Source organism: Amblyraja radiata, chromosome 10 (genome assembly GCF_010909765.2).
Source record: "Amblyraja radiata isolate CabotCenter1 chromosome 10, sAmbRad1.1.pri, whole genome shotgun sequence".
Taxonomy (NCBI): domain Eukaryota; kingdom Metazoa; phylum Chordata; class Chondrichthyes; order Rajiformes; family Rajidae; genus Amblyraja; species Amblyraja radiata.
This window is the reverse complement of record NC_045965.1, coordinates 12182977-12206315: the sequence shown is the minus strand read 5'-3', so window position 1 is coordinate 12206315 and position 23339 is coordinate 12182977. Positions and strand designations below refer to the sequence as shown.

Genomic DNA, 23339 nt, shown 5'->3' with positions numbered 1-23339 from the left:
GGGAAGGGTGAACGGTTACCGGGAGAAGACAGGAGAATGGGGGTGAGAGGGAAAAAATGATCAGTCACGATTGATTGGCGGAGCAGATTTGATGGGCCGAATGGCCTAAACCTGCTCCTATGTCATGATCTTATGAAAATTGGCCTTCAGAAGAGACGATTTACAATGCAAATATAAAATAAAACAGAAACCCAATAAAATGGCTTAAATCTTGATATTTAGCTGTGCACCAGTGTTTTTTCTTTGTGACAGTACATGCCAGTATGGAATACCAGCACCACTAAAAAATAAAACGCTATTATTTTATTTTATAGCTACGAGGTGTATATTTATGAATTGACATTCCAGCACCTTTTTGTGTACAAAAAGAACACTGCTGGGAACTGTTACAGATTTTGCCCATTGTTAAGTAGACATTTGTTTTCAGATTACTGTGAGCATTGTTTTCAAATGAAGAACAAAGCCCTGCTCCCAGGTACTTATTCTTGCTAAATTTCCTGATCAATCCCAGGAACAAATTTGGATAATTAAACCTGGAAAAATAAAAGTATAAAGGCAACAGAGGACAATATAGTTTTGCAATTCCTGAAGGATACTTTTAAAAGGTACCGTACATACAACTCACATTTTCACAACAATTTTCATATGCCCGCATTAGGAACTGCTACATGCAGCATTATTATCATGGCAATATACTAGCTATTGTCCCCAGTTATTTGACTTTTTGTTGTCATCTTGTTTTCAAGCTTTAATACTTCTTGATAAAATACTTCAGCCGTTTCAATATCAATGTCCATCTAGAAAGAACATAATAAAGTCCAATGACTCAAAGGAAAATTGACGGACAAACGCAAAATCGAAGTAAAAATAAAATCACTGGCAGCCATGGTGAATAATGATTAGTAATGTTGTTTTTGGTTTATGGGTACAATTTACCAGGTTGCAACAATTTCTTCAACTATGTGGAATAAGACAATGGCAAAAATGATATGCTATCATGCATGAAAAAGGTTCGTTTTCATCATATCCAAGATAATAGCCAGAGAATGCACTGCTTGGCAAAATATCTAGTGCAAAGGAGCAGCACCATTCATTGTAATTTAATTATAATCCCGTCACCTAACCTTGTATGTGGCCACGTAATTATTTCCCACTCCCGATGTGCAGCTGTGGTACTTCACCATTGGATCCAATGACTCTGGCTTCTGTGTGAACAACCAAACCTACAACATCGAAAACAATCAGAAACGGAATTAGAAACTAAAATGGGAGCGGTTTTAAGTGACAAAAAAAAATGGAAAGTTACAAAAGTGGTGTTTTCTCTTGTTGTGACCTGCTTCTCAAGCTAAAGCAATCTATATTGCCATTAGCATAACCAAGGAGGTGGGAGATTGCAACCTTCACTGTTTCAACGAATGCAATCAACCTGGCGTGCACAATCAAATAAGATCAAATAGAACAAGTTGTCCTACAACTTTAGGCTGTGCACGCCATACGCAAGAAGAAGCAGCATAACCAAGGACGAGTCTCGCCCCGCTCACTCCCTCTTATGCCCTCTTCCATCAAGAGGTGCAGACGTTTGAAAATGCATACCTCTAGATTCAGGGACAGTTTCTGCCAAACTATTATCAGGTTATTGAACCGTCCTCTCAGCAGCTAGAATGTGGTCATGACCTCCCATCGACCTCACTAGAGACTTTTGAAATATCTTTAATCGGACTTTACCTTGCAGTAAATGTTTACCCTTATCTTTTATCTGTACACTGTGGATGGCTTGATTATAATCATGTGTAGTATTTGAATAGCACGCAACAAAAAGCTGTTCAATGTATCCCAGTACACGTGACAGTAATAAACTAAACAAGTTTACGATTTTGTCTCAATAACAAAACCTCTAAAACTTCGTTGGCTGTTTATGTAAATAATCTAGCTCACTTTGTTTAGTTGTTAAGAGACTTAAAATAGATAGAGATCAAAGCGTCCTGTGCAAATTTAGTGTGTGGTATATACAAATCTCAGAGACTGAGGCGGATTACTCTCAGAATGCTAACAGCCAGCAGACCATTCACATACATCTTTGAGGAGAAAAGTAGACAATGAGGAGCAATATAAAGGAACATACCTAGATTTCTGGCCCTGGAAGTTGAAAAGGCACAAAACTAAAATAATACACCCCTGAACGATTGAAGTTTGAAGGGTCCCAACCCAAACATCACCTATCCATGCTCTCCAGAGATGCTACCTGACCCGCCAAGTTACTCCGGCACATTGTGTCTTTCTTTAGTAAAACCTGTACTTAGTTTCTTGTTATTGCACCCTGAACTATTTAAAATAAATGATATATTGTGGCGTCAGCTGCTAGTCAGACTACTTACGGTCGAACCCTCGTCAGTGGTTATCACGTCATGGGTTAAGGGGAGTGTCTTGCTACTTAAGCAGATCTATCTTCTGATCGTGAGTCGACAGGTTGCTGAGCAAGAGACAACACCCTCGCTCAGCTGCAGCAGCAATGACATTATTATGTTAGAGGACCAAACGTGTATGTATTTCAAACCTATTATGTCTGAATAAAGCAACTTTTTATTCACCGCATCTGGTGCCGCTACAATATATATATATATATATATTTGCAATGGGCACTGTTGGTGGAGCTGCTGCCTCACGGCTCCAGTAAACCATGTTCAATCTCAACCTCCAGTGGTCCCTATAAGGAGTTTGCTTGTTTTTCCTGTGATGATGTGGACTTTCCCCATATGCTCCAGCATGCTACCATGGAAATGCAGTATAGTGGTTTAGTTGGCCACTGTATATTGCCGCCAGTGTGCATGTGGGCCACAGAGTCTGGGGTAGTTGATGATAATGCGGGGAGAATAAAATGGATTAGTATAAATGTGTGCTTGATGGTTGGCATGGAGCTGGTGGACCAAAGGCGTATTTCCATGTTGTACGACGCTGAATTATTTTAGCTTATAAATTCTATTAAAATACTTATTTATTCATTGGAACATAGATGTCACTGTAGAAAAAAAAAATCAGCATTTAGTATCCATACCCAACTCATCCTGAAACAGCGATTTGTGAAGAAATATCAACAAGACCCATGTAAACGGTCTGAAATTAGTTCAAGGCCAATCCTGGTAAAGATGGTTAGTTTTCTAACCTGAAGTACGATGCTGAAGCAGATGGATTTTTACAATGATTGGGTAGTTTCATGTTTACCGTTAGTTATTTGTTATTTTCCTTAAATACTTGAATTTAAATTCACAGCAGCCAAAGTACAATTTGAATGACATTGCCTGAACCCTGACTACTAATAATAGTTTACTATTTTACTTTAGGCCCCTAACTACTAATTCAGTAATGTAACCACTAAGCTATTACACTTTTTGGGACACTTGGTGAGAAGATGCAGGGCAAAATTTGATTGGGGCAAAATTTACAGTAATTCTGATTGAAATCCTAAATGATTCATGTTAAAAGTTACACATTATACACATGGTTACAAACCTGAAGGAAGAGTAACATAATTTTAATAGCAAGATTAAAAACCTGCATAAGTTTAATGATGGTACAGGAAAAAATGAGACCTTTTTACAAAAAAATATTTTGGTACCCTATAGATACTAAAATATTTATAATGTGTAGGAAGGAACCGCATATGTTAGTTAAAACCAAAGATAGAGACAAAAAGCTGGAGTAACTCAGCGGGTCAGACAGCAAGCATCTCTGGAGAAATGTTTCGGGTCAAGACCCGTCTTCAAACTGAGAGTCAATATTTATAATGTGGTACTGAAACAGAAGAATGTATCAACTGAAATTGGTATTGTATTTGCAGTGTCTATGAGGTTTAATATTTGTAAACCATTTAATCTATACATGATGAATTACCTGACATAACTCCTTTTGGCAAGTTGATTGGCAATGTTTGCTGATAAAGAATTTACACTTAGAGAATAAAATGTAACCCATAATAACATTAAAACTTCATTGAACAAATGTTGTGAAGTGTGCAGGAAGGAACTGCAGATGCTGGTTTACACCGAAGATATACACAAAATGCTGGAGTAAGTCAGTGGGACAGGCAGCATCTCTGGATAGAAGGAATGGGTGGCTTTGAGTCGAGACCCTTCTTCAGACTCAATGTTGTGAGTTGTCAATACTAGTAAAAGGAATAAAACATTGTATCTGAATAATTATAATTTGTTTTCTCTGCAAACTACATACCATGGCTTCTGTTCCATTGTAAGGGCTCAACGTAAATGAATTTGTGAATATACGTATCTGGAGAAAAGAACATGTCGCAGAAATATTATTCAAAATGCAAACATTATAAGCAGTAAATGGACTGAAAATGCACGAGACATTCCACTCACCAGCCACATAATGGGGGTAATAATTGTCCAGAAAATGGGAGGAAAGATGTTGAAGGTCAAATTGGTCAATACAAATCCCGGGCACACCACACTGGAAAACAGGCCCTGGAAACAAAGGAATAATTCTGCAGTGAGAAACACCAAGTTATAGGGTGTACATAACCAACTCCAAAATCACTTCTACTATCCGACTACAGTGATACTTTGAAAGATTTAGCATTTGGTTGATAAAGTTATAATTTCATCATGAAGTAAAGTGCAGACGCAATGACAGATTTCTTCCTTATGATGATTATAATTCATAATATAATCATAATACATTATATTACAATATAATTAACATATATTATAATACATGGTTTGGAACATACCCAGCAATGGTTTTGGAATGTGACCATTTTTTAATTCTCCAGTAAATAATTATTTACATGCTTAGAAGATGGAGACAAATTGCCTCAATCTACCTTTCCATTGAAATGCAATATTATCAATAAAGGTGAATGGAATGTGTTGCCTTTGCTATCTTCTCCACACTCCGTTATTTTTCTCCTGTTAAAATCTGATTTTTATAAGAACAACAAAATGTCAGAATTCCGGTGCCAAAAATAACTAAGCACCAGTCTGTCACAAGCTTGCCAGGAGTTATTTTTGAGTAGAAGGCTGTTAATTCTTCTAAGCATGCAAGTTGTCCAAAAGTGGAAGTACATTCAATCTATGCTGGCATACGAGTGTGCATGAGAAGTATACATAAAAACCATAACACTTGTACTGATAATAAAGTTGAGAAAGATCTCCATGCAAATGGTTCACATTGCTACAGTCCATTAATGGGAAGAATTTCTGGGAACAAGATTCAATTTTTTGTGTCAATGGGTGTCAGTTAATTTGCAAATGGTGCCTGGCAGTCGGTTTCATGCCTCTTGCCATATTGGTGAAAGATCTCTTTGGATTGGGCACATCATTTTATCAATCAGCACACATTATTTTTGATCCCAGCTCCAGCTAACATCAGGCATATGAAATCCATTATTGCCTGGACTGAAAGCTTATCTGTGTTGCACAGTGCCACAGTTTGCATGTGTAACATTCTGCAGAGAAAACAAGTCAACTCAGATTTACAGCAACTAAAAAGGATTTTATTCCTCAATGTCCATCTACCATATCACATTGAACAATTTTTGGCATGCTGGCAGTTGTCAGCATTAGGGTTGAAGGCACAGCACAGGAACGACCCTTTGGCCCACAATGCTCTTGCCGATCAAGATGCCTAGATACTGATCTCTTCTGCCTGCAAATGATCCATATCCCTCTATTCTCTGCGTTCCAGGACTCCACCACCCTCTGTAAAACAACATGCCCTGCTCTTCTCCATTAAACTTTCCCCCTTTCACCTTACAGCTCTGGCCTCTAGCGATGGACATTTCCACCCTGGGAAAATGGTTTTGACCTTACCAATGCCTCTCATAATTTTATATACTTCAATTTGCCCATCAAATTAAAATAAACGATGCAGGCTGATTTAAACTGTAGCTAATTACTGGCAAAACTAGTCTCCAACCACTCAGCAACACAAGTAATAACATGTTCATAAAGTAGCGGGCAGCGTAAAGACCAAAGATGGACATTAAATGCTGAGTAACTCAGCGGGTCAGACAGCATCTCGGGAGAACATGGATAGGTGACATTTCAGGTCGGAACCTTTTTTCAGACTCAAAGATATAGAAAATGGATTGATTCCAACCTGAAATGTCACCGATGTGTTGGAAGGAACTGCAGATGCTGGTTTAAACCGAAGATAAGACACAAAATGCTGGCGTAACTCAGGCAGCATCTCTGGAGAGAAGGAATGGGTAACGTTTCGGATCGAGTCCCCTCTTCAGACTGAATACTGCCTGTCCCACTGAGTTACTTCAGCATTTTGTGTCTATCTGAAATGTCACCTATCCATTTTCTCCAGTGATGCTGCCTTGCCCACTAACTTACTCCAGCATTTTCTGTCTATCTTTGGTATAAACCAGCATCTGCAGTTCCTTTTCATAGCATAAAAGCAATCTTTGGAAACTAGTCAAAGTTACTGTCCACTTTTGGACACTTGTCAATTTAAACTCCACTTACCATCCAATTGTATATTAAGTGCATTGGGGCTTAAAGTATGAAATATGGTTTTCTAATCATCTTGAAGTAGCAACGTTTCATAGATTATTACATTTTCCATTGCACATCTCATCACAGTCATTACCATCTCTCCAAATGGGCTGCAACAACGGATCATGTTTACCTTGTTATTGTAGTGCTTGTTCAAGCATACACTCAAAAGATCAGTTGCATATTTGGATGAACTGTAAGATTCCTGGCCTTGGCTATGCTGGTAGTCAGTTAAACTGAAGGTGGATTTGCTTGCATTACTAGAAGATGTCCAAATAACTTGTGATGTACAGCCAGATCGACTAAACAGAGCTTCCAAGTTTCGTATCTAGGCAATGAAAATTACATTTTTAAAAATGTGTTTAATCTGCACAACATATTTTGTTAGCCACAGTTTTAAGATCAAGGGATTTATTTAATTATTTTGTTCATTACAAATTTCACTGCTATTAATTTTTTTGGATGGGCAGGAATTTAAAAACAGGTCCAATAATCATTGGGTAATATGGGGGCGCAGCTGGTAGAACTGCTACCTCACAACATGAGAGATCCAGATTCAATCCTGACCTCGGGTACTGCATGTGTTGAGTTTGCACATTCTCCCCATGACCGCGTGGGTTTCTTCTGTGTGCTTCAGTTTCCTTCCACATCCCAAAAGACGTACGGGTTTGTAGTTTAATTGGCCTGTGTAAATTGCCCCTGGTGTATAGGGAGTGGATGATAATGTGGAATAACATAAAATTAGTGTGAATGAGTGATTGATGAGTGTGGTGGACTTGGTGAGCGGAAGGGCTTGTCTACATGCTGTATGATAAAATTCTAAAGTTTGACAACAAAAATAAAGGAAATAACAAAAGTGTATGAAGTGCAACTTATTTGGATTTCAAAGAGCAATTGCAGAGGAAGGATGGAGAAGAGTTGTAACAAAATTAATGGTTCATGGAATTAAAGCGGAATGTGGTCAAATGGATTAAGAGATTTACAAGTTACTAGTAAAAAATATATTGTGCTGAGAATAAAAACTTCATTTTTATAATGCCCGGTCATTATTGTTAGGCATGGCAGGCAGGCTGAGTCATGCTTGCAGCAAGATATAAATCTAGTCTTCGGCGTCACAAGTGAGGTGCCAGGTGACTGGAGGACAGCAAATGTGGTACCTTTATTAAAGAAGGGCCACAGGTATAAGCAGGTTGCTTTTGTTATTGGAAGCCTGTGATCAGTGGTTAACCACGGATATTGATGGTAGGACAATTATACTTTGCTCTGCCCAATTTAAAGAAAAAACTGAAATTACTCAGAACGAAATAGTGGGGAGATACAAACTGTGGGGGGGGGGGGGGGGGGGGGGTTTAAGGAGAAATGATCTTAACTATTCTCCATCAATGAATGCCAACCAAAACCAACCTACAGCCGTTATGCACATTACAAAAAAGAGCAATAAGAATTATCAATAACGTTGGATATCTTGAACATACCAATTTATTATTCTTAAAGTCACATACACTGAAGTTCACTGATCTGGTTAAATTTAAGACTGCGCAAATCATGTACAAAGCAAGAAATAATTTACTTACAAGAAATATACAAACACTGTTTATGGAAAGACAGGGTGGGTATAATTTGAGAGGGGAACATAATTTAAAAAAACTCAATGTCAGAACAACTCTTAAAAGTATGTGCATAGCAATCTATGTGTGAATTTGTGGAATGGTCTGGAACAGGAGATAAAACTTAGCACAAACATAATTCAGTTTAAAAAGATGTACAAAAACACTTGTTTAAAAGGATATTGGGATGAGGATACGTGATTGTGAGTGGGATATTTGTTATACTGATTGTATTGGGAAGGGTGATTATAGCGTGATAGGTTGTAGATATGACTAAGATACTGTATAGTATATGAGGGTTTTTTCTTTTCTTTTTCTTTTTTTCTTTTTTGTATGGCTTTGTAAATATTTGATTAGTGTTCAAATGTAAATAATTTGGTGTACATATAGTGACTGGTGTACATAGGGTGTACATATAGCTGCTAAATTTGTATAAGATAATTACAAGCAGTTGAATAAGGGGTGGGTATTAATAAGCTTTGCTTCTTCCTGCTCCTTTTCGGACACATATGATTTCATTTATTTATGGATATTGTTCATGACACTTTATAAATATTTTTGTTTTGTTTTTTGTATGCTGTTTCACACTTGCTTTTTATTCTTTTATTCCGTTCGAAATAAATAATAAAATAAATAAATAAATAAATAAATGCCTTGAGACCAGGTTGGATTTTATGTTGAGCCACATTAAGGTGGAACAATTACAAAAAGATTCTTACAAGTAAAAAATGCCCAAAGACATTTGTCATGAAGACCTGCTGTAGTCCGTCATCACTAAGCCAATCATCCTGGGTTAGCAATCCATCCGCAGTTGTAAACATACTAAATATTTTCCTGTTAATGTGAAAATACCATCATTTGGCAACATTACTAATATCAATTAATAGTCATCACAAATACAGATCTTGGGGAAGAGGGGAGAGATCGATGGAGAAGGTGGGAGGGATAAAAGGGAGAGCATTGGGGGATGGGCTGAGAGGTTGGAGTGGGAATAGAGGGTAAAAGTTCCAAAATATTTTTAAAACCAACTTCTCCTGGACCACCCATATTGAAGCAATGGCTAATAAAGCACACCAACGCCTCTACTTCTAAGGCTTAGGACGTTCGGCAAGTTCCCAACAACACCAGGGCTGCCAACTCTCACGCATTGAGCGTGAGAGTCACGCATTTGACAAATTCTCACACTATAACCCTGATCACAAATCTTTATGCGGATAAATGGGACTAATTTAGATGGGGCATCTTGATCTGCATGAACCAGTTGGGATGAAGGGCCTGTTTCCATGCTGTAAGTATGACACACTGTAGAAAGGGTGCAATTGCTCTGGAGAGGATCCAGGGGCGATTTATGAAGATGTTGGCAGGACTGGAATTTTTTTTTTCACTTTGAAGAAAGATTTGACGGTGGGCTGAAGGGCCTGTTTCCATATATATGTTTTACGTATAAATCTAAATTTCATTGAACCATATACGATTGAATATGTGGCATTATTTTTGTCTTGTTTCGATAGTCAAAGGGTAAGGTTGATTGATTTTTTTGTGCAGAACAGTGATGGAAGTCTGACTCTTGCCTTGTTTCTCTGATTTTTCTCTATATAAATGCATAAAAGCATGAATTATAATCTGATTTCCATACATGAATATAGTCATTCATGTGCTGCACCTGTTGATCAGAGCCTGGCTCTACTGTGGAATGTAATTAGGAATGTAATTTAGCCTAACCTTATTCATACCTAATCCAATTTAAAGCATTAATGTTGCATTCAAGTGTAAGTTAAAAGACTCGCTACAGTATGCACCAGATTGCACAATTTCAAGCTGAAAAATGCGAAAGCTCCATCGCAATTTCTCACTCAAATCTCACCCAATGTTGGCAGCTCTGCAACACCTAGTTGGGCCGTAGAGAGCATTTTATCGGGATGCATCACAGCATGGTTTGCGAACAGCTCCATCCAAAACCACAAGAAATTGCAGAGAAATGTGGATGAAGCCCAGACCGTCACACAAATCAATCTCCCTTCCATTGATTTCATTTATACCTCACACTTCCTCAATAAGGCCACCTGTATTATCAAGAACGAGTCACACGCTGGCCACTCCCTCTTCCCAGCTGTTATACAGCAACTGAACCATCCTACCACAACTAGAGAGAAGTACTGAACTACTGTCTATCTCATTGGAGGCACTCAGATTATCTTTGATCGATCTTTACTGGCTTTATCTTGCACTAAACAGTATTCAAGTTATTCCCTTTATCATGTATTTGTACACAGTGAACGGCTCAATTATAATCATGTATTGTCTTTGTGCTGACTGGTCAGTATGCAACAAAAGCTTTTTACTGCACCTCGGTACACGTAACAATAAACTAAACTCAACTAAAAACAAACTATTCATCTACATTTAACTTTTCTATTCACAACAGCAACCCCATTCTGATGCCGTATGTTTAAGGCAATGGACAAGATGTGTAACATGCTGTTCAAGTCAGACAGGCTGAGCTCTAGCCCCAGACTCTGGCATAACTGCAGAGGTGAGCTCGAGATGACATGCATGAATGTGGAGTCAGAGTTGAGCCACTTGCAAAGTGCACCTCACCAGCAGTTCTCTAATGTGCTGCTTTCAAAAGGAAAGTATATTGCAGGCCGTTACTGATCTCTCATCATAGATAGATCCTGGTTTAAATTCTTTCAGCATTTTAAGATAAAGAAGCAGCTGCAAGCCATTTTGGCCATTCTACCACTCAATAAGACGATTGCTGATCCTTAACCTCAATGCCAACTTCCTGCACTAATGCCAAATTCCTTAATCTTTGCAAATCTATTGATCCCTATGTTAATAATTCAGATTTACAGTATCCAGACTTTAGCTGTATTAAAATATAGCTCTTTGCTAATTGCTCAGCAATTTACGATCAAGTGAAGAGTCAAGATTTAGGGGCAAATTAATCTCTCATCTTAATTTTGGAAAGTAGAAGAAAACCCAGTAGACACGCTTGCAGGCACAGTGAGAACGCACAACCTCCATGTTGGCCTCACCTGAGGTCAGGATCAAACATAGATTCCTGAAACATTGGGGCAGCAATGCTAACTGTTGTGCCATCATGCCACTCATAGGTGGGAGGACAGGCATGACTATTGACAATCCCAGAGAGGCCATGAGGACAATAATTACAGGGCAGGAGACAACATGCAATGTCCAATGTCTATAGTGTCCTTTTTGTTCTCTCAGGTGGTTAAAATATCTAAAAGATCCAAAAGACAATTTCTAAATCTGGTTCCACATCATTTCCACTCATAACATCAGTTTCACTGAGAGATCTCCCATGTCTGCAGTCCCAATCTTAGATACTATTGGGGGAACCATGTCAAGCAATTCCATCATCAAATTCCCAAGATATCCTTGAGGCATTGGGGGTGCATTTTCAAAAGCCAAATGCAGTAGATTACAGCATAAAGAACATTTAAACCGCTTAATGTGAATCGGCAACTTTAGTAATTATTTCTAAATCCTCATGATACAATACCTGGAAAATAATCCATTTAGAAAGGCTTTCAAATTGAAACGAGGATTTGGCATAATCCCAGCATTTAGATAGAGATAATCTAAATGTTGATACCTGCATCAAAAGAAAATATTAATTATTTAGAGAAAGTTGACATATACAACATACAATATCATGCAGTCTGCTTCTTTGCTGCATTTAATACTGGATAAGGGATTACACCTTGCTGATCAGGCCAATAGATTGTGAGCAAAAGTCAGAGTGGACAGTTATCCAAACATATTTCACATTACACTTGTAGTTTCAGATATATCTTCCCTATATCTTGAATAGCAGAGAATAGAGAGAACTGTGTTCTTTGTATCATAGAGTGATACAGTGTGGAAACAGACCCTTCGGCCCAACTTGCCCACACCGGCCAACATGTCCCGGCTACACTAGTCCCACCTACCTGCGTTTGGTCCATATTCCTCCAAACCTGCACTATCCATGTACCTGTTTCTTAAACATTGGAATAGTCCCAGCCTCAACTACCTCCTCTGGCAGCTTGTTCCATACACCCACCACCCTTCGTGTGAAAATGTTATCCCTTAGATTCCTATTAAATCTCTTCCCCTTCACCTTAAACCCATGTCCTCTGGTCCTTGATTTAATACTCTGGGCAAGAGACTCTGTGGATCTACCCGATCTATTCTTCTCATGATTTAAGATCACCCCTCATCTTCCTGTGCTCTAGGGAATAGAGTCCCAGCCTACTCAACCTCTCCCCATAGCTCAGACCCTCTAGTCCTGGCAACTCTCCTGTTAATTGCGAGTGCTGAATCCCTGAATGCTAAAATTGCAGGAAATGCCATTTTCAGAAGCAATGATATTTCTTACCCAAAGCCCCAAAAATTAAATGGAAGTGATGTTTCATCCCAGGATAGTGGCTGAAAGTTGACAACATTTAAGTCATGTATGGCTACAGGATTCATATATTTCAGAGTAATTTCAGGTTCTGATATTCAGATGTGGGTTAGATATTTTACTACCAAAAGATCATTTTATATTTCCTTCAATTATTATTTCAAATTAAGCATAAGGGAGGAATGACAACATAAGGCACAGACTCATGTTCACCTAGTATAGAAACTACACCCAGTACATAATAAACTAAGTAAAAGTTTATTCTCAATTTGCAATTGATGATGAAAATATGGGGTGGCAGAGTCAGCGATGAAGTTAGCTCAGAAACTAAAAGGACATCAGAAGATCTCATGACCAAAATACACAGTTCTCTGATCAAGTCTCAATATGAATGTAGTGCTTTTTTAGGGAGACATTGAACATATGCAAATATATGTCATCGTCATTATTATACTTATAAAAGCATAAAATTGACTAATGAATGGCGAATAGTGAAAGGAATGCAGAGAGTGGATGTTTCCACTAATGGGAGAGTCTAGGACCATAGTCACAGAATTAAAGGATGTTCCTTTCGGAAGGAGATGAGGAGGACTTTCATTAGAGGGTGGTGAATCCGTGAAATTAATTGCCTCAGAGGGCTGTGGAGGCCATTAACGGATATTTTTAAGGCAGAAATAGATAGATTCCTGGTTAATATGGGTGTCAGGGATTATGGGGAGAAAGCAGGAGAATGGGGTTAAGAGGTTAAGATAGATCAGCCGATAGAATGGTGGAGCAGACTTGATGGCCTAATTCTGCTCCTATTCCTTATGAGTAGCAAAAAGTTTATTTTCAAATTATGATAAATGCAATTCATTACAAGTACAGTACATGACATTCAGAATTTTGCCTCGTTTTGTCTGCTGGAATAATGATAGAAAATTAATTCAGTAAATATGATTACATTTATTGTAAATTGTAAAAAAATACATAATTGATAATATTGAAGTACCTTTGCCTTATCTCCTTTGCTCCTTTGATCACTGAGTCAACATTTCCTACATCCAGCTTCAGGAGGTTAATGTCAGCCCCCGGATGAGACAGCAGGAGTTCAGACTTGGCAGCCTCAGCTTTCTGCATATTTCGACATGCCATACACAGGTGGGTCTGGTCATCCTCAGACAGAATGCGATCACAAAGAGCCAGTCCAATACCACTGGAAAAGAGACAAATCTGTGGTCATCTATTGGCAAAGAAATATGCAGTCTCCCCGCATTATCACAGACGTCTTTACTATGTATTTCAGTTATTGTGGACGGGGCATCCCTACAGTGATCAGACACCACTTGTCTTTTTAAGAGCACAGGCTGATAGTTACACCGTGGGAATTCATTGTAATTGACAAGCAATTGTTTCGATCGACACTTGTGCAATGATACCGCATTAAACAATGTAACGTGCAGCCTTTTTGCTTGCAGTAACAAAAATACATTTTTAGCTTTAAAAAAAATGTGTATTTGGAAACAACTCGTTGTTTCAGAGTGACCTGTCCCATCCATTCCCCCATCGTGTCTCATCCATCCCCCCTCTTGTCCCATCTTGCTTTAGAGATTGTGGAGGCATTAATAGTGATATTTCAAGAATCACTAGTGTCACTAGTGAAGTGGTTTGAGACAATTGGGAAATTGCCCGTATTAACCCGCTGTACAAGAAGGGAGCAAAGCAGAATCGTGACAACTATAAACCGGTTGGTCTGACTTCAGTGGTTGGCAAGATTTTAGAGTCCATAATAAAGGATGAGGTTATGTACTTGATAAAATAGACGGTCAGCATGGCTTTGTGAAGGGGAGATCTTGCCCGACAAATCTGGTGGAATTCATTGAAATAGCAGGACAAAGGAGAGCCAGTGAAAAAAAGCCTTTAATAAGGTGCCACACGTGAGGCTACAAAGGATGATTAGAGTCCATGGTAACAAAGGGCAGATACTAGTATCGAAAGCAGGTTATCTGTATGGCTAATAGCAAATAGTGGCAATAAAGGGAGCTTTTCTGCTTGGCTCTCAGTGACTAGCGGAGTTCTGCAGGGGTCTGTGCTGGGTTTGCTACTCTTCATGTTGTATATTAATGATTTGCATGAGGGGATTGAAGGCATTGTGGCCAAGATTGCAGATGATACAAAAATAGGTGGAGGGGTAGGTAGTGTAGGGAAAGCATAGACTTTGCAGAGGTCATATAGACAAGAAACAATAGGTGCAGGAGTAGGCCATTCGGCCCTTCGAACCGACACTGCCATTCATTGCGATCATGGCCGATCATCCCCAATCAGTACCCCGTTCCTCCTTTCTCCCCATATCCCCTGACTCCACTATTAAGAGCCCTATCTAGGCTCTTAAAGACTTGGACAGGTTGGGAGAGTGGACAGAGAAGTGACAGATGGAATAGTGTGCAGTCATGCATTTTGGTAGTAGGAATAAAGGCATAGATTATTTTCTAAATGGGGAATCCAGAAATCGCAGGTGCAAAGGGACTTGGGAGTGTTGGTGCTGGATTCCCCAAAAGTTAATTTGCAAGATAAATCGGTAGTAAGGAAGGCAAATGCAATGCTAGCATTTATTTCAAGAGAGCTAGAATACAAAAACAGGGATGTAATGCTGAGGCTCTATAAGGTGCTGGTCAGGCCACATTTGGATTATTGTGAGCAATTTTGGGCATCATATCTGAGGAAGAATGTGCTGGCTCTGGAGTGGGTCCAGAGGAGGTTTACGAGAATGATCCCGGGAATGAGTGGGTTAACATATGATGAGCTTTTGACAGCAGTGAGCCTGTTCTAGCTGGAGTTTAGAAGAATGAGGGGGGACCTCATTGAAACTTACCGAATAGTGAAAGGCTTGGATAGAGTGGATGTGGAGAGGACGTTTCAACTAGTGGGAGAGGTCAGAGCCCTCGAATTAAAGGACGTTCCTTTAGGAAGATGTGGAAGAATTTATTTAGTCAGTGGGTGGCGAATCTGTGAAATTCTTTGCCACAGAAGGCTGTGGAGGCCAAGCCAATGGATATTTTTAATGCAGAGATAGATAGCTTCTTGATTAGTACGGGTGTCAGGGGTTAGAAACATAGAAATTAGGTGCAGGAGTAGGCCATTCGGCCCTTCGAGCCTGCACCGCCATTCAATATGATCATGGCTGATCATCCAACTCAGTATCCCGTACCTGCCTTCTCTCCATACCCTCTGATCCCCTTAGCCACAAGGGCCACATCTAACTCCCTCTTAAATATAGCCAATGAACTGGCCTCGACTACCCTCTGTGGCAGAGAGTTCCAGAGATTCACCACTCTCTGTGTGAAAAAAGTTCTTCTCATCTCGGTTTTAAAGGATTTCCCCCTTATCCTTAAGCTGTGACCCCTTGTCCTGGACTTCCCCAACATCGGGAGCAATCTTGTTATGTGGGTTATGTGGAGAAGGCAGGGAAATGGGGTTAGGAGGGAGAGATAGCTCAGCCATGATTTAATGGCTGGCGGAGTAGACTTGATGGGGCGAATGATCGAATTATTCTGCTCCTATCACTTATGAACTTAAGATCCATTCCCCATCTTGCCCCATCCATTCCCACCTCACCTTGGTCCTCCCTGCATCTTAACACCAGCCTCCTAACCCTGAGGCAACCCAGTCCCTCCCTCCCTCCCACACAGACGCTGTCCGACCCGTCGCCATGGTTACCTGTTGGCGCCTGTTACCAGGACGACCCGGCGCGCAGACAGCGCGGCCATGGCGGCGGCGGCGGCGGCTCTCTCGTCCTCGGCGGCCCCGGGAGGGGGGGAGAGGGGATGGCAGGTAAACCGCTTCAGCTTCACGCCCTCTCCTTGTCCTTCTCCGCGATGAGGCGTCCACCCACCCCCTAGTCATCCGTTGAAGCGTCCCGCCCAACCGCCATCCCCGGCCGTGTCCCCGCCTCCTCGGACCACAGCGCGTCACCGTCTCCGTCACCGTCACCGTCACCCCAGCCCAGCCCAGCGCCGTGATGGCGGCGCCGCCTATCAGCGGACGCTGCTTCATGTGTGTGTGTGTGTCTATGTGTGTGTCTGTGTCTATGTGTGTGTGTCTATGTGTGTGTCTATGTGTGTGTGTCTATGTGTGTGTGTTTGTCTATGTGTGTGTCTATGTGTGTGTGTGTGTGTGTTTGTCTATGTGTGTGTCTATGTGTGTGTGTCTATGTGTCTGTGTGTGTCTATGTGTGTGTGTGTGTCTGTGTGGGTCTATGTGTGTGTGTGTCTATGTGTGTGTGTGTCTATGTGTGTGTGTCTATGTGTGTCTATGTGTCTATGTGTGTGTGTCTATGTGTGTGTGTGTGTCTATGTGTGTATGTATGTGTGTGTATGTATGTGTGTGTGTCTATGTGTGTGTGTGTGTCTATGTGTGTATGTATGTGTGTGTGTCTATGTGTGTGTGTGTGTCTATGTGTCTATGTGTGTGTGTATGTGTGTGTGTGTGTCTATGTGTGTGTGTGTGTGACACTGAAAACATCTGCATCCGCACAGCAAATATCCTTTCCCAAGGCATTACCCCGCTTTGTGGAAAACATGTGTGGGAAGGAACTGCAGATGCTGGTTTAAACTGAAGACAGACACAAACATGCTGGAGTAACTCAGCGGGACAGGCAGCATCTCTGGAGAGAAGGCAACTCCAGCTTGTGGGAAACATTTGCCTCTGCCTTTTGGACACTTGAAAGTAATTTTGTTTGTAAAACTGCTGTTTTTTTCCTTTTTCCTTCCTCCCACAATATGTAATATGTAAAAGAATATGTGATTCTGTTACATTCTGTTTGTAGTTTGTTTGTTTGTTTTTTTGCACAAAGTCCGCGAGCATTGCCACTCTTCATTTCACTGCACATCTCGTATGTGTATGTGACGAATAAACTTGACTTGACTAGCACAGCCTTCAGTCTGAAGAAGGGTCTCGGCCCGAAACGTCTCCCATTCCTTTTCTCCAGAGACGCTGCCTGCCCCGCTGAGTTACTCCAGCTTTGTGTGTCTCTTCAAGGCAGGAGAATGGTTGTACGAGACTCTCAACATTAATGATGTTATTGTGCATCAACACATTAATAGATACTTCTCACAAGCTCAGGAAGGTCTGAAGCGATTCGCAGTAAAGAAGGTAGACACAAAAGCTGGAGTAACTCAGCGAGACAGCCAGCCTCTCTGGAATCAGGTGACATTTCGGGTCGTAACCCTTCTTCAGACTGAGAGTCAGTGGAAAGGGAAACGAGATATAGACAGTAGTATAGAGAGATATAGAACAAATGAATGAAAGATATGCAAAAATGTTAAGATGATCAAGGAAACGTTTCCGCAGAGACCGGTCCCTCCGCAACTCCCTGGTTAACTCATCGATTCCCACCCAATCCACTCCCTCCCGAGGTACCTTCCCCTGCAACCGCAGGAGATGCAACACCTGTCCTTATACCTCCTCCCTTGACTCTGTCCAGCGACCCTGATAGTCCTTTCAGGTTAGGCTAGAGGTTCACTTGCACCTCCTCCATTATTTACTGTATCCGCTATTGCAGGTGTGGACTACTACATATTGGTGAGACCAAGCGTAGACTGGGTGATCGTTCCGCTGAACACCTCCACTCAGTCCGCCTTGGCCTAAGCGATCTGGTTGCCAAACACTTTAACTCCCTCTCCCATTCCCACACTGACCTTTCTGGCCTGGGCCTCCTCCTCTGTCAGAGTGATGCCCAGCGCAAATTGGAACAGCACCTCATATTTTGCTTGGGCAGCATACAACCCAGCAGTATGAATATTGATTTCTCTAACTTCAAGCGACCCTTATATCCCTTCGCTCTCCGTCCCTCCCCCACTCTAGTCATGTCGCCCTGTTGAGTCTCATTGTCTATAATTTGTTTTCACCCAACACACAGCTAACAATGGCCTGTTTCTTTTATCATTGTTACTTTTTGGCATATCTTTAATTCATTTGTTCTATATCCCTCTATGTCACTGTCAATATCTCTTGTTTCTCTCTCCCTGACTCTCAGTCTGAATAAGGGTCTCGACCCGAAATGTCACCTATTCTTTTTCTCCAGAGCGATGCTGTCTGACCTGCTGAGTTACTCCAGCTTTTTGTGTCTATCTACACTTTCTCAATATTGATGGTACCTATTTTCACGTGGAAGCAATGGTCGGCGCCTGCCACTTAAATTATTTGAAAAGGGGTGGGGGGGGGGGGGGGGGCGGTCCCCTCTACACTAGTCCCACCTGCCTGCGTTTGGCCCATATCCCCCTAAACCTATCCTATCTCTGTACCAGTCTAAATGCTTCAGAAAATTTAACGTTGCTATAGTACCTGCCTCAACTACTTTCTCCTCATAGAATTCCATACGCCCACCACCCTCTGCGTAATAACGTTAGCCCTCAGGTTCATATTAAATATTTCCCCTCTCACCTTATACCTATGTCCTCTGGTTCTCGATTCCCCTACTTTGGGCAATTTTGTGCACCTGTACAAGATCATCCCTTATCCTCCTAGCCTGCTCAACCTCTCCCTATAGCATAGACCCTTGAGTCCAGGCATCATCCTTGTAAATCTTCTCTGCACCCTTTCCAGCCTCACACCATCTTTCCTATAACATAGTGATCAAAACAATACTCTAAATGTGGCCTCACCAGTATCTTATCTAACTGCAGCATGACCTCCCAACATCTATACTCCATACTTTGACTGATGAAGGCCAATGTGCCAAAATCATTTTTGACCACCTTACCTATAACTCCATTTCCAAGCAACTATGTAACTGCAACACCACTTTCAAGGAACCGCATATCTGCACTCCTAGATCCCTCTGTTCTACAACATTCTCCAGAGCACTACCATTCACTGTGTAGGTCCTGCCCATGTTAGATTTTCCAAAATGCAACACCTCACATTTCTCTGTATTAAATTCTGTCAACAATTCCCCAGTCCACCAACAGATCAAGATCCTGCTGTGATTTTTGACAGCCATCTTCAGTACAATACCACCCATTTTTGGATTCCTCTGTGTCCAATTCATGATATAGCATAACTACCTGAATATGCCTCTTGAAAGGTATATAACCTTCCTACACTCCTTGTTCCTCTGACTACATCCTCTTGAGCATCCTGGCATATTGCCCCACATTTGGGCACCAAGCCTTACCATTGGTTCACATGCTCTGGAATCCCCTCCGTAAACATCTTTACCTCTGCTACAATGTGGTAATGGTAGACCAATTTGCAGTTTCAAAGCACAGTTGATACAATAGAGGGAGGTAACCACATCATTGACACTTGGAGCAGAGATGGATTCATGCGATTATGGAGTTGAGCAATAGTGAACTAATGAATTATCGGAAAATGCTCTTGGAACCAAATAGCCTAATCCTTGTTCCCTTCTTCTTTCTTTTAGGAAAGATTTTGTGCTCCATTCAAATATGCCAGTAGTTATAATGGATACTGCATCACATAGAAATTAGGTGCAGGAGTTGGCCATTCGGCCCTTCGAGCCTGCACCGCCATTCAATATGATCATGGCTGATCATCCAACTCAGTTTCCCGTACCTGCCTTCTCTCCATACCTATGATCCCCTTAGCCACAAGGGCCACATCTAACTCCCTCTTAAATATAGCCAATGTACTAGCCTCAACTACCTTCTGTGACAGAGAATTCCAGAGATTCACCATGTTTTTCTCATCTCGGTCCTAAAAGACTCCCCCCTTATCCTTAAACTGTGACTCCTTGTTCTGGACTTCCCCAACATCGGGAACAATCTTCCTGCATCTAGCTTGTCCAACCCCTTAAGAATTTTGTAAGTTTCTATAAGATCCCCCCTCAATCTTCTAAATTCTAGCGAGTACAAGCCGAGTCTATCCAGTCTTTCTTCATATGAAAGTCCTGACATCCCAGGAATCAGTCTGGTGAACCTTCTGGTGAAGAATGTCTTTCCTCAGATTAGGAGACCAAAACTGTACGCAATACTCCAGGTGTGGTCTCACCAAGACCCTGTACAACTGCAGTAGAACCTCCCTGCTCCTATACTCAAATCCTTTTGCTATGAATGCTAACATACCATTCGCTTTCTTCACTGCCTGCTGCACCTGCATGCCTACTTTCAATGACTGGTGTACCATGACACCCAGGTCTCGTTGCATCTCCCCTTTTCCTAATCGGCCACCATTCATATAATAGTCTACTTTCCTGTTTTTGCCACCAAAGTGGATAACCTCACATTTATCCACATTATACTGCACCTGCCATGCATTTGCCCACTCACCCAACGTATACAAGTCACCTTGCAGCCTCCTAGCATCCTCCTCACAGCTAACACTGCCCCCCAGCTTCGTGTCATCTGCAAACTTGGAGATGTGGCATTCAATTCCCTCATCCAGATCACGTGACTAGACTTTAGTTTAGTCTATTGTACTTAAGAGATACATTGTGGAAACAGGCCTTTTGGCCCACTGAATGCATGCCGACCAGTGAACACTAGCACTATCCCACTCACTAGGGACAATTTATAATTTTATCAAAGCCAATTAACCTACAAACCTGCATGTCTTTGGAGTGTGGATGTAACCGGAGTACCCGGAGAAAACCCACATGGTCACAGGAAGAACGTAAAACTCCATACAGACAACACCCATAGTCAGTATCGAATCCGGGTCTCCTGCACTGTCAGGCAGCAGCTCTACCGCAACCCACTGCCTTCCTCTAAAATAAACTAATCTAAATTGACAAATTACCAGGGAGGCTAGTAGATATTAGTACAATAAATGTGCCTGTGAACATCATTCATGACCCACTAAGTCAAAGGATTTGTTTTATGACCAGTTTTATGTTGCAAGGCCCTGGCTACTGAGCCATGCTAAATGCGTAGAGATGAGAGAAATGCATAACTAGATTACATCAGATGATTCTTGTTGTACATGATTTACTCTACTAACTTTTAAGGTGTTCAAATTCAGAGCTATGAACTTAGCAATAATAATATAATGTCAGAGTCAGAGAGATATAGAGATTGAAGGTACACACAATTGCTGGGGAAACTCAGCGGGTGCAGCAGCATCTATGGAGCGAAGGAAAAAAAAAAAAAAAAAAAAAGGTATATAGAGATTGTCAACTCCATGCCAACCACCAACCATCTGTTTACACCAATTATAAATTCATCCCAGTTTTATTCCCCCCTCCCACCGCCCCGCAGATTCAATCTTTCTCCTACATGCTAGTGGTCATTTACTGTGACCAATTAATCTACTACCCACACTACCAGATGTGAGAAAACCAGAGGAATCCTACAAGCTCCACTGGACAGAACCCAAGTATAGGATTGATCCAGGTTTCTAGTGCTTTGCGGCAGCAGCTGTAATAGATGCACCACTGTTATCACCTTTGAGAGCAATGTTCATATTAATATATAACCTGTTACTTCAAATATATACAGATTACTTATTTTCTTCCTCTAACACTCAATCATTTTATGGCTAACATCAACTTTATTGTAATGGTGCTGCTTAAAATTATTAAATGGACAGCTGTGAAGAGCATTTGAAATCTGAAATATAAATGGGAATAAAAAATAAGGTGAAATTTTCAAAATCGACACATTGCTGTTGCTGGAAATCAGAAATAAAACAGAATGTGGTGGAAATACTCAGCAGAGTTCCGTGGAGAGTTAATGTGTCAAGTTGATGACCTGTCTTCAGACATTTTTGTCTACATTCAATCTTCTTGTCTCCGGTCAATAGAGTGCTGCATTTCTTGAATGTCTGGCTTGCTTGCTAAAGTTGTCTTGATATGTACACAAATAGTGATAGGACTTGGGGAATTAGTAATGGTAATGTTGTCCTGGAGAAAATTTAGCAAAAAAAAATGTAAATACCTTTAAACAGTTTCCAAAGGCAATATATTTAAAGAAAGGCTGGCATGTAAAATGCTGGGTGGATTATTCCTTGGAAAATGTCCTTGTTGTCTCTGGTAAGCTACACTGCCGAGATATTCCCTGTAGAACAATTTATCGCTTCTGACATTTCTCAATGGTGTACATCGGGGTTTGTTCTGGACAGTCCTGTCAACCTTTTTAGTTTGGAATAGTTGAGAGCTACAGCATGGAAACCGGCCCCTTGGCCCGCCGAGTCTACGCCGATCATCGATCATCCCACTCACACTAGTTCTACGCTATTCCACTTTTGCATCCACTCCCAACATACTATGGTGAATTTCCAGAGGTCAATTATCCTACAGCCTTTTAAAGGTCATCCATGTGTAAAACCTTTCCAGAGGAAATAGCACCCTTGAGCACAATGACAATCCATGCCAAGGAGGGCTGCTAAAAAGAATATGTACATTTATGCAAAATAACAGAATAAGGCATGCAATTGGAATGGCTAGGAAAATCAACACAGATACACAAGATAAAAAAACCTTACATCGTCAATAAGAAACGAAGACCCAATTAGGTCAAAAAGTAAAAAGGATCTTGGGGTACAAACATACAAGTCACTGAAATTAATACAAACAACTGCAGATGATTGTTTGCAAACAAAAGGCACAAAGTGCTGGAGTAGCTCAGCAGGTCAGCAGCATCTCTGGAGAACATGTATAGGTGATGTTTCGGGTCGGAACTCTTCTTCAGACAAATTAGTGACACAGTTTTGTTGGACCTTACGTTGAATAGAGCACTGGGCGCTGGTAGAATTCCAAATGAGGGATGTCATAGTGAATTTGATTCTGGTTGCTGAATTATAAAAAGGGATTAAAAAAACACACCAGGGATACTGTCAAAAAGATATACTACAAAGGCTCAGCAATGA

The 23339-nt window shown here is 40.9% G+C and overlaps 1 protein-coding gene across 1 annotated transcript; it reads right to left on the bottom strand.

The window, feature by feature from the left end:
* Positions 1 to 283: 283 nt before the first annotated feature.
* On the bottom strand, positions 284 to 16497 carry hsd17b7 (hydroxysteroid 17-beta dehydrogenase 7). Its single transcript, XM_033028024.1, has 9 exons — positions 16233 to 16497; positions 13528 to 13731; positions 11652 to 11744; positions 8845 to 8959; positions 6652 to 6846; positions 4374 to 4478; positions 4225 to 4281; positions 1125 to 1223; positions 284 to 797 (listed from the first exon to the last, which is right to left on the bottom strand). Exons 1-9 carry the CDS (start codon positions 16280 to 16282, stop codon positions 696 to 698), a joined length of 1020 nt encoding a protein of 339 aa, XP_032883915.1. The 5' UTR covers positions 16283 to 16497; the 3' UTR covers positions 284 to 695.
* Between the last annotated feature and the right edge of the window lie 6842 nt (positions 16498 to 23339).